This window comes from Branchiostoma lanceolatum, chromosome 5, assembly GCF_035083965.1.
Source record: "Branchiostoma lanceolatum isolate klBraLanc5 chromosome 5, klBraLanc5.hap2, whole genome shotgun sequence".
In the NCBI taxonomy this organism is placed as follows: domain Eukaryota; kingdom Metazoa; phylum Chordata; class Leptocardii; order Amphioxiformes; family Branchiostomatidae; genus Branchiostoma; species Branchiostoma lanceolatum.
The window spans coordinates 1,768,470-1,787,081 of NC_089726.1; the positions used below are offsets into that span (position 1 = coordinate 1,768,470).

The 18,612-nt window shown below is 42.2% G+C and overlaps 1 protein-coding gene across 1 annotated transcript; it reads left to right on the plus strand.

Moving 5' to 3' along the window:
• The first annotated feature begins 1,115 nt into the window (after positions 1 to 1,115).
• Positions 1,116 to 17,942, plus strand: LOC136434348 (pseudouridylate synthase PUS7L-like). Its single transcript, XM_066427130.1, has 5 exons — positions 1,116 to 1,297; positions 9,601 to 9,702; positions 11,123 to 11,216; positions 12,378 to 12,628; positions 16,700 to 17,942. The coding sequence occupies exons 1-5, from the start codon at positions 1,139 to 1,141 to the stop codon at positions 17,543 to 17,545; spliced, it is 1,452 nt and encodes a 483-aa protein (XP_066283227.1). The 5' UTR covers positions 1,116 to 1,138; the 3' UTR covers positions 17,546 to 17,942.
• Positions 17,943 to 18,612: the final 670 nt, after the last annotated feature.

Genomic DNA, 18,612 nt, shown 5'->3' on the forward strand with positions numbered 1-18,612 from the left:
GCCTGTCACGGCTGTCCCTTGTCAAACAAACCCTGCTGTCATAACGTCCGCTGGCTCTTCATGGTTTGGGGATTTGCTGACAGAAGTTGGGAACAAGAAAGAAATTGTTGACAGATTTTTTTTCGTTGACAGATTTTTTCAAGGTCACGAAATACAGTCTGTGTAAAAGAAGAAGAAAAAAGAGCAGACTGTCTCCAGTTTGTTGTTCAACACTCTTTACTGACAGAAGTTGGGAGGAAGAAGAAAGAATTGTTGACAGATGATTTTAAGGTCACAAAAATAGTCTGTGTGAAAGAAGAAGAAAAATGAGCAGTCTGTTATTGTTCAGCACTGCTGTCCATCATAGTCAGTCATACTGTTGTTTGCCACACTTCATGCTTTTTGGCTCTATTGACAGAAGAAATTGTTGACAGATCTAAGAAGGTCATGACTTTGTAGTTTGAATACCAGCCTGAGTGAAGATTGAATGAGGACAACCAAACAGTCTGTCACAAGGCAGTTATCCCACCCACCTGTCAATCATAATCCCCACCAAGGCCCTTCATGCTTCTTGACTCTAATGACAGAAGGAAGTTGGTCAGGAAGGAAAACAAAACTTTTGACGGATCTTTTACTTTCCACATCTGAAAAGAACAACCTGTCACAATCTCCATTATAGTCTCTTCTATAATTGTGACTGACCTTATCAAGGTCATGACCCCCTTTTACCTCTAATGCCCAAAAGAGAACAGTCTGTCACCAGTGGGTTGTTCCACACACCTGTCAGTCACAGATGAGTCATGCTCCCTGCCTTTGTTGGTCCTCTGTGCTGTTTTTCTCTGGCGACAGAAGATGAAACCTGTCACGGCTTGGAAAAAAGATAACTGAATTTGACTGAACTGAATAGCCTATTGACTCTGTTTTCATATTAATCTTTCAGCTTAGCATTTTTTCTTTTGAGTACAAGTGATGAACAATTATATATTAGAAGATCTTTTTTAAAAAATCCAAGAACCAGAACTGCCCACCCCATCCTGAGGGATGTGAGCATGGAGCTGATTATTGATTGATTGATTGATGGATTGACTAGAAGTAACTAGTGTCCTGTCCTCCCAGCCTCTGCTCTGCCACCGCTCACCCCAGCCTGAGAGATGTGGGGATGGAGAAGTTCCACCTCCGCCAGCAGCCGCTCCGCCTTGGCAACCTGGCGGGAAACGTCTTCAAGGTGCTGCTGAGGGACGTGAGGCTGTGTCAGGGGGAGGCCAGGGACAGGGGGCACCTGGAGGCTGTGGTGGGGGCTGCCATGGACAGTGTCAAGGTACTTTTAAAAGTTTTTGGGTTGCTATATTCATTTTTGCATTCTCTCAAGAAAAGTTTGACTAAGTAGGTTAAGAAAACACCAAACCACTGTCAATTCTGCCCATGAATCCTGTGTATCAAGCAACATTTAATCCTCATGTACAGCCCTCTATAGTCATATCCAATTTTCTCATTGTAAGATCTTTTTTTGGAAAGTCAAACATCTATTCTTAAATCTGTCATTCACTTGTCAATTTCTCAAAGGCCATAGATGACTCAGTCTTTAAGTCTTAAAGAGGCAGGAAGGAATGTTGGGGTTCTTAGGGATTCTCCTGTTCCCAAGGACAAGGAAACCATAAACACGACTTAAGAAATCCACACCTGACAAGTGAAGTAGGCAGAACTCCTGCGATCTTAAGGGCACGGTGGTGAGGATCACATGACACAACAGCTGGTCACCTTGTCAAAAGTGCCTTTAAGTGTGAAATAAGTGGTGAAATATGTCTAAGACATGTTGTTTTCCCACCTTGACAGCCTTAAGAAAAGTTGATTTTTCCTTTGTGGCGCTTCCCTTGCCAATTTTCATGAGCTAAACATTGATGAGATCCGTACACATGCACCAGGTTCAAAAGTACTAACAAAAACTTTCAACATAAAGGATCACATGACACCACAGCTGGCCACCTTGTCAAAAGTTTCCGTAAGTGTGAAATAAGTGGTGAAATATTTGTAAGACATGTTATTTTCTCTCCTTGACCTCCTTGAGAAAAGTTAATATTTCCTTTGTACTCTTATGTTAAAGGCTAACACTGCTTTAGATGTGGAAAATTGTAGCAGAAAGCAATGCTCATGAGCCAAAAATGTGGTAGTAGCATCTGTGCAAGTACAACAGCTACATAAAGTACTAACGGTAACACTCAACATAAAATTGTCAATTGATATCTGCACTTGCAGATACCTGAATTTGATGAATGTTGTTGAATGTGTCCTTAAAGAACGGCAGGAATTATGTTCACATCCGTTACATCTGGTGTCATATTGCTGTGTATTATTCCAGCAGGCCAGGTGTTTGGGAGTTATCATGATTGAAATCAAAGCCACACATCAATTACATAAACTGCCTTGTCCAAACCTTGTAACCAGCCATGCAAAGATCCTCTTAGATTTGTGGACGTATCAGAATTTGAAACTAGAAGAAACTGAAGTCAGAATCCTTTTCTTTTGTAAATCATTTTTCTCCTCTTCAGAGCTGAAAACATAGCATTTTGACTTTGCAATCTGACTGTTGCATGATCTGGTGCAGTTCAGCTCCAGAAGCCAGGGGGCGCTGATACAGATTCCTTGCCGAATATTGCATTGATTGGGAATTCTTCTTCTAATGAAATCACAGACTGAGGTTTCCAAACAAAATGTAAAAAAAGACAGTTCTAGAAATATGGGTAGTCTGTGGGCTAACATCTGGAACAATACAAATGACAGAAATGTTGTTGTTTAAAATGAAAATGAAGCAGACAAAAGCCTGAGTGTATAACCTGAGTACAACCTAAAATCATGTTTATCATGGAGCTTTAAGACTTACCTTTGACCCGCTTATCAAAGGCAGGGCCGCAAATCCACCATGACCTTGAATTAGACACAGGCTGGATGACCTTCTACAAATGTTGAAGCCAGATCCGAGTCCTGATAGTGTTTCTGTAATAACCTCACAAAAACAAGGGATATGACATCAAGACTAACCTTGTAAACAGGCAGTGGTTTGGACAAAAGTCTTTTTGTTTGAACTTTGCAATAAGGAAACATTTGACAGACAACCCAAGCATTGGAAACAAAACAATAGTAAGCCTTTTTTTTTGTAACTTACATTGTAAATCTGCCAAATTACTCAGCAATATCATGATCGCAATCTCTCCTTTGTTTAATAGAGCTAGGTTATAGGGAACCTCCTTGGCTATGTAGAGGGCCAAAAACATAAATTTTCTAACATAGCTTGGATGCATGAGGATACAAATTGCCCTTTAATGCTATTATGTCCCCATATTTGCTTGCACGTTTCATAATGTTCATTGCCAGCCAGGCAAGGCATTTTGTTCTCTTCATGCATGTGTATTATGTTTCTCAGTCAATGATGAATGCTAGTGGACGCTGTCTGAAAGATCTGTCTCTTTCAGAATCTATTCAGACTTGCTTGATCTCTTTTGTGTTGTCTTAATATGTTTATGTTTATATTTTGTTGGCTTGCAAAAAAGGAATACATGGTAGCCCAGGCAGCATTACTGATAGTCTGGTCCTCTGTAAAGCCCCTGTGACACAGTCAATGAGCTTTGGCTGTGTCTGTTGATTGTCAGAAGATCGCCAGATTGAAGAGTAACCAGTGACTCCAGTTTAATTTTCACCTGAAAATCTACCATGGGACTAGGAGAACTGCAACTGCAAACATTGTCCCATCTCTAAAAATCGTGCAAAGATCGAGAGAAAACTGGGTGCATCACTGATGAAAATGTCATTTAGAGCTCGTAGAATCGTTGGGCCTTCGATTTTCCTGCTGTTTGACAGGAGTATAAAGATGACAACAGATGAGGAACTCTATTAGTGATGATAAACTGCCCCTGATCTGAGTTTGACCTGGTGTATGTTGATGTAATACCAGACCCCACCTGGGAAATAGCACCACTTTGAACAATCACACTGAGAGGACCCGGGGGAAATCCACTGTCTGATCCACATTTAGTCACGGTGGATTACTTCATACATGTACAGTCCTGGGTGGGTGGATGTGTGAACAGGTACAGGGTCATACAGGTAGCATGCATATTGGTCTTGTGGTCAGCAATAGTGTAAATAGACAGTTGGGGGTTCGAACCCTGGCCTGGCAGTTGGAGTTGTATAAGCCCAGACGCACGCAAGTGGTTGGGATATTTAGAGATCATGTTTATCAAAGTTTGGCCTTGTGTTTAGGAGGGCCTTACCATGGGTATGTTATAACATAGAAATTGTCCACTAAATAGCAGGGTTAGGCACACTTCGGTCTGTATGCAAAATGGCACACAGAAACCAGGCCCTATAAGTTATAACCTGTTGTGCATGTTGCCATCCTGAAAATGAACCATAGTGCACTAAAGAAAACTTTCATTAGCCAAGATATAAGGTCATAAGGTACAAATAGAATATGTAAATCAGTTCAAGAATATGTATGGTTGCCACTAATAAAAAAGTAAAACTAAAGTTATTACCAATTATTTCCATTACACAAAATTATAACAGACATTTCATCTTCTTTTATTGTTTTATCATAAAATAGGACTCGTAAAACCTTCATGATTATGATTACAATGAAATCATAATATTCCTAATAGCAAGTATATTTAATTTCAAAAATCCCCCAAATCCCTTTGCTGTGTTGTATTTTAATTCTCTCGGAGTGATATTGCCCAAGAGTGAGATATACTGAATTATCATAAAACATGACTCGTAAAAACTTTTACAAATTTACAATAAAGACGTTAGTCAGGATATTCCTACAAATGACTATGATAAACAGTCCGTTTACTGAGTTTGATTATGATTCTGTCCAAGTTAAATACACTCCTTGTTCTGTCAAAGTAATTTTGTTCCAGAGCAGGGCTGTAGAGATATAGAAATATCCCAAATTGAATAAATCATTCCCAAACACTGGCCTGAAAATTGAACAATGACAGAAATTTGCATGGGATGACAGAAAAATAAGTCTTTTTAGGATTTTTTTTGTCAGTCGGCAAAGAAATTGAGCTTGTTACTGAGGCCTGTGCCAGAGTAAGATGTACTGTATTATGAATCTGTAGGAGTGCTATTATCCCAGAGTGATAAATAATCTCTTTACTGAGTTGTATTGGGATTCCCTCTGCTGCAGAGTGAGATGTGCTGAGTCAGCCCCCGGAGAGTCCCCTTGTTTGTGTGATGAGGATGAGGTCAGCAGTAATGGCACACCTGGGAGGGTGTCAGGATATCATACAGACACCTGTTCTGGTGGGGATCAGGCTATGAATAAGTAATGGAGTGTGTGATTCAGCTGTGGTTTGATGTAACACCAGAAAAATGCAGTCTCTTGGCGTTCATCCTGCCAATCGTGTAAGAAAAGGGCAACTTTCGCCAATCGTTGCAATAAAAAAACAAAAAGAATTGTTTTTCGACATACATGTACAGTCAAACCGGCAAGAAGACCACTCAGGGCACCGTTAAAATCTGGTCGATGTGGACAGGTGGTCAGTATAGACAGGATTCTTAATGCTTGTGTCGACTCAATGGGGAAAATTGTCAAAGGGACCACCAAAAAGTGGTCACATTGGCTAGGTGGTCCTTATGTAAAGTTTTGAATGTATCTGCATGTAGGTGGATTTATCACCGCTTGCATTTTGGTTATACATGTAGATCTATTTCCCTGGTTCTCCAGAGATAGGTGAAAGACTTTGACTGATGACAACAAGTGTCAGTTGTGTCAGTTGATGGTCAGAGGGCAGCTTTCATCTTGAAAATTATTAAAGCACTGTGATGAAAATATGTGTCAGACAGATTGCTGTGTTTTTCTGCAGGGATGACAGCACAGTTACAACAAGTGACCAGTACACTTACCAAATCGTGTAGGGCTGTTGTTTTCGTTTGTATAGCATAACACACCAGGTTTATACTGAATGGTACAAGCTGTATATTCAGATAGATTTATTTGATCCATTCACACTGGGAAGGACCCCTATTTTCTTGATAAGTGTGATGGGTTCTTTTACATGCTCGTGATGTGGCTCTCCTCAAATACCGTACCTTCATTTAACATCCTATCCGAGGGACGTCCCTAACCAAAGTTAGATACTCATTTTCACCTGAATGAAGTAAGGAAATTTGTGTAGAGTGCCTTTCCCAAGGGCACAACATCAAGAGGGCAGCGCAGTTCTATCCTTTGCCTATTTCTTTGAGACATTTCTGTAAGTCAGCAATTTTCTTACCTGCTAAACAGTTTACAAGATCACTATGGCAATAGTCTACAGTACAACTCACACAAGCTGAAACATCTTCACCTTTTTGAAAAAATGTCTTCTTTTAATCTTCAGGCCACGCCAATTTGACTGGTTGGTTCTCGTATTCAGAAAACAAAATACTTGAACATCAACATAGGAACAGTCTGATGGTAAAGTCTGTACATGTACCTTGACACACAGTTTGAGGGGGTGTATATAATATATACTGTATTCCTCCCAGCCCTCTGTTTCCATATTGTCCTCTTGCTGAACTTTCACTTAAAAATTTCAGAGAACCATTGATTGAAATGAATTCTCTGCAAGATTGTCTTGGCCTTCCAAGGTCTCTTCTCTCTCCAACATAATTTCTGTTAATCATCAATTTTGTTCAGAAGAAAACATATCAGAACATTGCCATGACCACCTACATACATACGGGCGACCTTTGTCATTCCTGCATGTTCACACTCCCACCTCAGCTCCTGCGGGATTGTCTTAGCCTCCCCTTAAAGACATGCTCAGGTGACCTCCTTGGCACCTTGACAGTTTCTCAAGACCATCTTGGGACGTCTCCTGTCAGCAGAGTCACACCTGTTCCAACCCAGACGTCTTAAGTTGCTGATATCAACACTTCTGTTTTGGCCAAGGGATCGCCAGTTCTTGTGATATCCCTATGAACATGTCTTAGAAATCCGCAAGGATGTCACTCATCTCATACTTACAAGGACCTCCCACTGTCAGGAGACTTATTAAGATGCCCATGCCAGGACTTGAAGGACTGCTTGGCCCCTCATGTCACCTCAAGACATCTTGAAAATCAGTCACTTTCAAGACATCTTAGAAATCAAATATCTCATTACTTAGGACATGGTTCGGAAGATTATGAAGACCTCCTGTTGTCTGTGGAAATACTTCTTCTAGATTGAGAAATCTTCAGCTGCTGATGTCAACACTTGTGTCACACCTGTGAGACAGACACCTCCTTCCCTTCACCCCATAAAAAAGATGAAAGTTAAAGTATCCCAGACGTCTTCATACAACACTTAGGGGTGGTGCTCATCTCCATTTCTGTAGCCCTTGGGCCACACATTTGTTGTGCAAGTCACTACAGCAGGGGGCTAGTACACTGGTAGTCGTGTGTGTTTAACTACCATACTCTTTGACAAATGCTGAGTGCTTTTAATGGAACTCACGACCTACCGTGTGCAAGGCGAACACTCTACCCACACCAGTTCACCCCATAAACTTGTCTTAAAACTCAACAACTTCCCCACCAAGGACATAGTTAAGACCGTAGGGAAATCTCCTCCACAGCCATCTCATATCCTCCAGACTTACCCATCTTAAGACGCTGTCATCAACTCCTCTGTCTCAGCAGACCTCACCTGGGTGATTTCCTTGTCTTTCTTTCCCCCCATGAAGACGTCCTGCTTATCAACAATGTCCTGGCTAAGGAAGTCGTCCTGGAGATCTTAAGAAGCCCTGCTGTCAGAAGACGTCCCACCTGTCAGGCGACCCTTCTGTGTTAAGTTGTCTTGCAAGACGCTCCTTGACAACCAGAGAAATATCCACTTTGCAGTCCCCTCCAGGGAGGGTGTGGGAGGTGTGAACAGTAACGCTATTGTTCCCAGGGCTTCTTGAACCTGTGCCAGAAATATCTGAGGTCTACCAGGACATTTGTTTTAATTTGGGGATAAGTAGTTTCTCAGCGGGGAGTGGAGATGACTTAGAAATCTTAGACCGTCTTTGGATTTGGTTGGGAAGGTTTACAAGCTTGTAAAGTCTAAGGTGAGATCATCGAAAAAATGTGTGACTCCCGAGGAGATAAAAGCAGTCTTGTTTGATGTCCACTTTTCAGTCACAGGCTTAAGTTTACATCTACAAAGTCTCACCTTGACCTGTCCAAGACCTACCCACATACGAAATATCATCACAAATTCACAATCTATCAAGAGGTTCTTGAGTTATGCTGACCTCAAAATCCAGAAACACAGATAGACGGACTGGCCAAAAACTATACCTCCATTTTTCAAGGAGGTAATAAGACTGCAAGAAATTGTGTGATCACAATATGGTACTGTATATATCTCAAGTTCAGAAATATGGACACATGGGAACATAATATGAAACGTTGAATGTTAGGAAGTAATTTTCCAACTTTCAACCTGTATAATGAAATATTGCAACAAAATTACAATATTTACAATTAATGATAGTTATCAAAGATAGTCTGTTAAATCAAAATTATTTTTCAAAGATAGCCTATAATTTCTAAAAATCTTTCCCCAATCACACTAACACTTTATGGGCACAATTCTGAGTTTCAGAGGAGATAATTTGTTCAGTGTGACCAACGACACCTCTATAATGTCCTTGGTGTGACCAGATAGAAGAAAGCCAGTTTCCGGACCAGTTGTTCTTCACAGTTAAACGTAGTAAAAGCAGCCCTCCGCTATCATTCTGAAGCAAGGCTTTTCCTTTGTCCCCAGTCCTGTGGCCACACTGTGGCCCTGCCCCCATCAAACATGCCTCAGAGGTGCTGAGTGTTGTGGCTTGTTTCCTGTAATCCATTGGACAGGGTGATTTGTGCAGCGGGCTGGGCAGGATGATCTAAAGGCCACAGCAGCCATGTCACTCAGGCAGGCAGAATTGATTTTAAACCTTAGTTAAGTTACATTAGCCTTTCTGGCATACATGTTGGGACAGGTCCAGAAAAATAGGGGAGAGAATTTCGAAGAAAAGGCCTCATCACCCTATGGGAGGCTATCAAATATTGCAATTGAATTTAAAGATTACTTGAAAATAAGGTAGGTAGTCCCATAGCCTTTATATGGCCGTATATAGGGGCAGTGGGTTGTTATCCACTGTGTCTAGGGTACGATACTGGAAGGCGGAGGCCAACCCTCTCCTTCCACCTTCTTATACCTGACCCCAACTGAAGTCAGGTACCCATTTTTACACCTTGGTGGAGTGGGGAAAGTTGTGCTCAGTGCCATTCCCAAGGGCACAACATCTGTGGCATGCCAGGGGATTCAAACCTAGGACCTCTGGGTTCTGGGCAGAAAAATCCCAACCGTTACACCAATATGACACCACAATTATTGGAAATAAGACAAAACCTTAATCAATAAATGTGAAGAAAACTGAAGGAACACCAGAGTTAAGTTGAAAAGGGTGAGACTAAATATATACCCTCCTTCCTTCCTTTGTGTTCATGTTATTTTATGCAACAGTAACTGTACATGTTCATCTGCAGACTGATTCTGCACTATATCACTTTGATAAGTAACTGATGTTTTGTGTCAGTATGAGTCAAAACGCCATTTGTTCATTGCAGGAGAGAGGCTTCATTAACTACTTCGGACTGCAGAGATTCGGGTCAGCAGACAGCAAGTCCTTTGCCCCCCACATCGGACGAGCCCTGCTGAAGGGGGACATGGTGAATACCCTAAATCTTCAAACTTTCACGGCGGTTTTATTTTGTAATGACCTCTCCGCCGCGAATATGCTTTTCCAATGTATTACCACTAGTGACAGTACTACAGATTGAATTGTTTCAGTCGCGAATTTAAAACATGTCAAAAACTTCCTTTTCCATCCTACTGTGAAATAAAACCACCACGAAAAGAAACGAATTTACGGTATTAGGTGTTAAGAGTCTCCTGAACTTGGAGAAATATGTGAAAGTTTTCTCTGAGAAGGCTTGAAAAAATCTTGCAGTTTTAAGACCGTACCATATACAAAGTGTTAGTCAGGATCAGAAAATTCTTAAAGGCCTATCCCCTTCTTCTGAAAGGAAACATGGTGAGTGTTAGGTGCTCAAGTCTCCTAGGACTTAATTGTAGGAATATGTTAAGGGTCCTCAGGGTTTTAAGACTTTACTGTTTAAAAAGGATTGGTTAGGATCATTAATGTTTTCATCAGCCTCCGACTTTTGTTAGATTTTTCAGACATCCCCTCCACCCTTTAGTTTGGAATTCATGACCCCCCCCCCCTCAAAAAGGTTCTTTCTTCGGCTTAACTTTTTACACAGTTTTGAACCAAGGAATTGTATTATTGAGGCCTTAAGTAGATAGAAGTTGGTGATTCCTGCTCAAATCCTTGGCCATCGTTTCTAAGGACAGGTAGCAATCTAGAGGCACTGACAAAGCTGCAACTGTTCATTTAAGTCATAGCTTTTGTTGGAAGAAAGTGACTATATCATATAATCTCCAAGCAGATCTATAGGTGGCGAAGACCGTATCAAACTGGCAGAAGAAGTATACAACTACAAGCCCCTTCTTCCAGTTGGATATGGTCTTTGCAATCCATTGGGCCTGCTTGGAGGCTATATATTATAGTCTACTGTAAGATGATGGGGGAGACGAGCCCTTGCTTCTTAAGGATTATTTCTCTAAGACTAAACCAAGTCATCACATCACCTTGGGTATTAAGTACATAGAAGTTGGGGGTCTCCAGGTAATGTATGTTGTCTTAAATCCTTGTTTTTAAAGCACAGTGCCACAGCTTAGACCTGTAACAACCGGAAGGAAAACGAAGTTGTAACAAATCACCTTAGTCACCTCTTTTGTGAGGGGAAAGGAGCAGGTATACTTTGCAAAGACGTGGGTGGAGACAAGCCCTTATGTCTTAAGAGAGTATTGTTTCTTAAGACTAATCACACACTTCAGGTGAGGCTACTTCCGACTTTCTCAGCCGTCTTAAGGCATCGAGACTGAGAAGCAGGATTAAGCCAAGAACAACTTCTCCGTGCGGCTAAGAACCTTGTCAGGAATCTTGTCGGAATGTCCTGGCCGGTTAAAGGCATGGCGGAAACAAACACGTCTCTCCCTCCCTCCCGTTGTTTGTTTACCGTGCAGAGCGCGGCTGTCGGATGTCTGCTTCACCCCGATCCTGGTGACGACCCTGTCAACGTGGCGAAGGCGCACTACGTGCAGACGGGAGACATCCCAGGTAGGGGCACTGCAGTGAGCATTGGGGAAAAGGAAACTGATCTTGATGCGGTTAAGTCACTAAACTAAAGGGTTAATCTTCCACTGGTCATGACAGAGAAAACAGACTATATGTATATACAGTATTTACAGGTTCATTGTACCATGGAAATTCTTTTTTGACAAGCACAGTTAACAGTGGACCACGGCTTAACGTCCCGTCCTCAGGACTGCGACCCTTTCTAGTAGTGTGCATGTAGGGTGAGCAACACAGTCAGGATTCGAACTCCCAAACTCTAAATACGGAGGCAGGAACAATAACTCAAGCTATAAGTATGGTGGCTAGCAAGCCTGCTTGTAGACAAGAGGGATTAGTGTTCTAATCCCACCTGTCGTTGGTCACTTAAGAGTGTGCATGATACAGTTGTGTATGATTGAAAGGGTTGGGAGTTTGAATCCCAGGTAGGGGCACTGCAGTATGTGTGGTACAGCATCTAGCAAGCCTGCTTGTAGACAAGAAGGTTTAGGGTTCTAATCCCACCTGTTGTCGCTAACTTACAGTGTGCGTGATACGGTTGTGTATGATTGGAGTTTGAAGCCCAGCTGTCACTTGCTTGGCTTGCACTCTACTGGAAAGGGTTGCAGTTCTTAGAAAGAATGGCATTGTCCACTGTTTCTATACTAACCCAGAAGGTCAAGTGTTTTAATCCTGACTGTTGTCACTTACCCGACTTGCCTGCTACCTTAAAGGGTTGCTGTTCTAAGGGCCGAATATGTTGTAAGGCTTTGTCCACTTCTCATTGTCAAAGAGAAGAATTTTCCTGGTATATTGCTTGCTTACATACATGGTATGCCTGCTTATGTTGAATGTTGTCCTTTTGTACATGGTATATTGGATTTTATATGTTGTTACAGTACATAAACATGCTATCGCCTGTGCTTTAGATGAAGACCAATGGAAGATTAGCTTTTCATTCAGCCAAGACTGGACTGAGATCATAGAATTGTTAAATTTCCAGGCATAATAGACAGGTGGCTATCATAGACAGGTTGTGTCAATGGAAAAATGATCCTAGGGACCTGCAAAAAATGACCATGTTCTTCTTCTTTTCTACTTTCTTTATGTAGAGACGGCCATGTTTCAAAACTGTACAAGACTGAGATCAGATCCTTTCCTTTCCAGGCACCCTGGCCCGTATGCCAGCACACAAGACCCGCGAGTGCCTGCTGCTGAAGGCCCTGCATCGGCACGGGACGAGCCGCGAGGGCTGCACCAAGGCCTTCCTGAACGTGCCGCACGCCATGCGCGCCCTCTTCGTGCACAGCTACTGCAGTTTGGTGTGGAACCGCATGGTGTCCCGCCGGGTCCGCACCTACGGCTGGCGTGCGGTGGAGGGAGACTTGGTGCTGGAGACCAGCGCTGGAAATAGGAAGGTAAAGTGCCAACAACGTTATTGTACCGACATGTAAGGAGAATCTGAAAAAATTTCACATTTTCGATATACAGGGACGGTGCCCATCTCTGTTTCTAAAGCCAGTGGGCCACACAAATTCAAAACTATGCTGGAAACAGGAAGGTAAAGTCTCGTTGACTACTACAATGGCATTTTTGAGAAGAGATTTTTTCCCCAACTTTATTTAATGAAATAAACATCAACTATGAAACAATCCTGAAACAAACATCAACTAGTATCATCAAATCATCATTTTAGTATCGCAGTAGAATTGACAGTCTCTTTTTAACTTTACAATGATAACTCGTTCTTGGCAATGCTTTTGAGAAGAAATGCTGTCCTAGTCCTACTCATGTAACCTGTAACCCTGTGGCCTTCAGTTCTTGTTACAAGGTGATGATTGAGTAAATAGATCAGTGCCTTGAGGCAGTCTTTTGCCTTGCACTTAGCAAATTCATTTGGAAAAAACACATCTACGGACAGTGTGTGAAAAATGTTAGATAAATCCATCTAATGTATAGGGGCAGTGCCCATCTCTGCTTCTGTAGCTCTTGGGCCACACAAGCCACTACAGTATGGAGCTAGTCCACTGGTAGTAGTGTGTGTTCAACCCCCATGCTCTTTCTAGTAAGCAGAGAAAGCAGTATGCACTGTTTTGAAGACCTGGCTAGGCCAATGCACTGGTTTAGGGTTTGTAAACCTCTGTATCATTATCCATATTGTTCACCAGTATAACCCTTCAGCATATCACACCAGCTTTGCAGGCTCATGGCAGTGGCTGGTTTACCTGGTTATATTACATTGAATGACTTATCGCACCTGTACCCTACATACCTAACTCTAAGCCTCAACGAAAACAAATTCACTGAAGATACTTCTACTCCTCCTACTCTGGCAACCAATTGGCAATTTTTTTCCTGAAACTAAACAGAAATGAGAGATCCAGAATTCTGCTGGGAAAGGAAGAAAGAAACCACAAGGGGCTTTTGTCACATTGTAAATTTTTTTGTTTTTTAAGAAACAGGTTATTGAATTGTTATTGCCTAAGCCTTTTCACACTGGGTGGTAACAGATTACATTGACCTCGTTGGAGGAAACTAACAACAGGATCAAGTACTTACAGCACGGGCTGAACAAAATCAACTATTTGTTTTGATGGTTTTCTGTTGTGATCAGTTATTGTTGTAAAATAAATCTAAAAAAATGAGAGCTTGAAATGAAATTAGTCTAAATTGGCTCAATTAACAAAAAAACTGATGTTTTCCTCAAAAGACTTTATAAGATAATGCCACTTCAATTTGATTTGTTAGTGTCAGACTAAAAAAAAATAACTAGAAATTAATGTTACACATTTTCAGGGTGAGAAAATAGTCAGTTTCAAGTTTCTCTCTCAACCCTTTAAATTTGTTTCGATCTCGGTCTTTTACTAAAATGTAACTTATAATTGTCCAATAACCAAAGACTTGAATGGGTGTGGCCTTATCTATCCTGTACCATCCCGGACTCATCACTTGACAGTAGCCATCAGCACGGTTTACTCGCTGACCTGACTGTAACCCGCGCCTTTCACCACCATTTGAAGTCGGGTTCACTTCAGTCCATAATTACCTCACAAATTAAATGTTTTCTTCCGGTGGTTGCCATATACACGAACATACAAACTAGCAACAATGCAGCCTTGTCTACATTACAGTTTGCTGCAGTCAACAGTTGTAGGAAGGACATTACATGATGTCCCTGGTTGTGGTTCATTATTAGATCTCCAGTACTTTGCAGGTTGGCCGTTCAAGAAGTAATCTATAGAGAAGAAATTTCTTTCCAGCATTCAGGGCTTGAAATACCACCTGCATATACAGGTCAATGGAGGTAGAATTGAAGCTTTGCAGGCATTTCTGATGTAGAACCTATCCTGCATCAGTCCATGTACTGGGTATGTAAGTGTGTAATTATGGATTTCTGTTGTACTGATTGTGACCACCTGTAGAATGCGTAAAAAAAGAACTGAAATTGTTTTGTAACAGTTTTCAGTCTGAGCCATACTTCATAAAATCTACCATTCCAAAATAATGATGCAAGTACAGACAGGTAATTTCATAAGTGTGCCATGTGCAGACTTTACCCTCGGACTCGTTTTCATGTTTATCTTTCAGTTTGACATTTCTTTGTACGTCCAAGACCCCAAAAATCGAATGAGTGTGGCCCTACATGTGTATCTCCTATTGTCAGGCTGGTCGTTCAAGGATTAATTTTTTTTATTACTTCCTCAAACGTACATAGGCAGGGAAATACACACATGATATACCCTGAATTGCGTAGGATTGTTACAAAGAAACTTATACGTGCAGAATGTCAACAAACAAAAATACATAATATATTAACAAACACTAAGCATAGATCCGAACTCACAGGCTGATGGTAATGCTAGGAAATAGAGTCATTATAAAGTCTGACTGCAGTGTGGAGAAACGACTGTTTCAGTCTGTCAGTTCTTTCCTTGGGGAGAGTGAACGCGTTCTTGTTCCTCAGTTGCCTGCCAGTAACTGTGCGTCTTTGAGGAGGCACAAGATCGTGCAGTGGATGTTCGGGACATTAAGACAGAGAAGAGATTCCTTTCCAGCAATCAAAAGCATAGCCAGAATGTGTGTCACTACCTGAAGCTGTCTGTGCCAATGTGCAGACTTTACCCTCAACCCTGTACCCTGCATAAGGACCACCTGGCCATTGTGGAAAACTTTTGGTGGTTCCTTTAAGTTAATTACGTAGATTATTTTCCCCATTGACCCAACCATTAAAAATCTACTGCTGTGAAAGTTTTCTTCAAGTCCTTTGAGTGGTCACTACAGACAGTTTAAAATATCTAGATATAAAACATTTTATCTATCGCCGAGCTATGACTAAACTAAGGATCAGCGATTATCCACTGCAAATTGAAGTTGGTAGGTACAACCAGACTCCACCAAATAACAGAATGTGTATATTCTGTAACAATGATCGCATAGAAGATGAAATACACTTTATTTTGGAATGCTCACTATACGCAGACATGCGCAGATGCCTTGTTAGTTCGATACAACTAGACAAGAAATGTGCGCATCTTACAAATAACAAGAGTTATTCACATGTATGATGTCTTCTACGATATGATTAAAAAACTATGTGAATTTGTGTACAAATGTTTCAGAGAGAAGAGACTCTGTAGATTTAGATGGAATATAGCACAATGTTCCTTTTATTTTACTTCATGTTACCTAATGCATGGTGTCTGCACTACCTTTTTTCTTCTGAGAAGTTGTCCCCCTTGTCGGTTACCTGACATGATAGTCGTGAGAATCACCTGTCTGCAGGGTCCCTACCCGCAGACAAAGGTGGGATGCCACGGCCTCACCTGGACAGAAAACACCTGGTGACGTCCCGCACCTGTTTACACATCCTCCTGAAAACCACAAACTGTCCTGCAGAGTCAACATGCCTTAAGTTTGTCTGCCCCTTCTCAAGAGGTGCTTACGTACCACAGGACAGGCTCGGGAACGGTTCAGAAGATTTTAAATTGGTAATCTCCAAGCAGATCTTCCCATGAGAAAATTGTAACTGCAACAGAGACTGAGTCTGTGTCCTTAAATGGCCCATGGGCATTGTCTTTGATGGCAGTTACAATTCTGACACTGGAAGATCTGCTGAGATCTGCTGAGATTTTTTATATTTTTTTTTTCTGAGGATGAGGATGGCTGTTTTGATTATCCACTTGTTTTCTAGCCTGTGTTTACATGCTGACGGAGGTTAATGACCTCCTCCTCCCAGAGGGGTCGGTAACCGTCAGGCTGGCCGCTAGGTGCACGATTTAGTCAGGCTACTTGTTTTCCTCCTATGAAATTAATAAAAGACAAAGACTGTGTGGCACTGCATTCAAGTTTGTCACTTATTTTCCTAGCCATTCAACTTGACAAAAGGAATAGAATTTCTTCTTTTTTGGTCAGTAAGGAAAGGGAAAAGAATGGATTTTCAAATGAAACTGTTCTCATCAATATTCCTGTTCTTGTATTTTCCCCACCAGGTAAGAACTCTCACCCAGACGGATGTGGAACAAGGCAACTACTCCATCCACGATGTTGTCCTCCCGTTGCCAGGCAACAGCATCCAGTATCCTAGCAACCAGCTGGAGGAGGAATACGCGCGGGCGCTGCAGGAGGATGGAATTGAGAGGAGCAGCTTCCGGATGCGAGCGCTGAAGCTGAACATCCCCGGAGACTACCGCCACGTGACCGCGCGGCCGAAGACCTTGGAATGGGAGGTTCTGAGAGACGGGGATCTTCAAGACGACTTGAGATCTGCCGCTACGGCGGGAAATTCCTTAGGAACTGAGTCTCCGTCTCAGACATCCACTGGAGGTATTGGGAGAGGCGACATGCAGCAGGGGGAGAGTTCAACGACAAACGGCACCGTTTCGCGGGAGACGCTCAGCATGGATCTTCAAGATGACTTGAGATCCGCCGCTACGACAGGGAAGTCCTTAGGAACCGAGTCTCCGTCTCAGACATCCACTGGAGGTGTCGGGAGAGGCAACACACAGCAGGTGGAGGGTTCAACGACAAACGGCACCATTTCGCGGGAGACGCTCAGCGTGGATCTTCAAGACGACTTGAGATCCGCCGCTACGACAGGGAAGTCCTTAGGAACCGAGTCTCCGTCTCAGACATCCGCTGGTGGTGTCGGGAGAGGCGACACGCGGCGGGGGGAGGGTTCAACGACAAACGGAGGCATATCGCGGGAGACGTGTGGCTCGTCAGAGGGGAGGCACGGCAACGGTTCCCACGGAGACAGCTTTCACGTGCGTACGCGCTTCGCGCTGGCCCCCTCCTGCTACGCCACCATGTTTCTGCGGGAGGTAATGAACACATGATATAGCATGTCAGCAGGCCGGGTCCGGGACGGTGGGGACGTAATCCATTAGTGAGGGTTAAGCACAACACACCAGCCCTCCTGTGGAGTTACTGAGGATCAAGTGAACACAAACTTCCGTAGCTTCGGCTTTGAACAGTGACCATGCTGACTGGAGTTTTGGCACCAAATTGGTGCAAGTAAATTTTACAGTGTAGAACTAGACATCCAGATCCATTTCTTCTTTCATTAGTTTTTCTTAGTTTCGATTATATATGATTTTGTAAAAATTCCGAAAAGCCGTATAGGCTTCTGGCCTCCCCTGCATGTATTCTTTGCTCTATTTATCTTTGTTTTATATTGTACATATGCGAATAAACAATAAACAATAAACAATAAAAAAAATAATAAAAAGAAACAAACAATCAACTTGTAGGAGGTTGAAATGAAACATAAGTTTTGTGAAGAGTGTCATACTGAAGATCGAATCCTTGTTATATTCTGTAATTTTTCACGCACTCAAAGAATTAGGAAACTCCCAGAATGGTAATTGTTTCTCACACTTTTTGAATGAAACAATAAATGAAAGGAAAAACACAAAGATGCCAACAGAATTGAAACTTGTGGTTTTTCCTAACTAGATATGCGTGTAGTTTTCTGACGGATGGTAAAATAAACTTTTATCAATTCCATATTGCTAAAATTTCAAGGAAATTTAAATGAAATGCCAAGAATCAAGGAAATTAATTGGTGTACATGTAGCCGGACTCTACAGGACGACAGTTTATGCGCACATGATGTAGTCGGAGTTTGGTTGCCCCCGGTTACGCCAGCTGACAGAGGCACGTGTTAACAGGACACCTGAGTTCCTCCGCTAAGTCAACACGGCTGATTGTCTGCTCTTTACCTAACAAACATAAGTACACCAGGTACACTCAAAACCTGGGGACTGTTCACTATACACATGGGGGGAGGCAGCATCAGTACACCAGGTACACTCAACACCTGAGGACAGTACACTATACACATGGGGGAGGCAGCATCAGTACACCAGGTACACTCACCACCTGGGGACAGTCCACTATACAT

Coding starts and splice junctions, on each gene's coding strand:
- LOC136434348 (XM_066427130.1), top strand. CDS start 1,139: ATGGAGAAGTTCCACCTCCGCCAGCAGCCGCTCCGCCTTGGCAACCTG. Junction 11,217..12,377: donor GCAGACGGGAGACATCCCAG/GTAGGGGCACTG, acceptor TTTCCTTTCCAG/GCACCCTGGCCCGTATGCCA. Junction 12,629..16,699: donor CCAGCGCTGGAAATAGGAAG/GTAAAGTGCCAA, acceptor TTTCCCCACCAG/GTAAGAACTCTCACCCAGAC.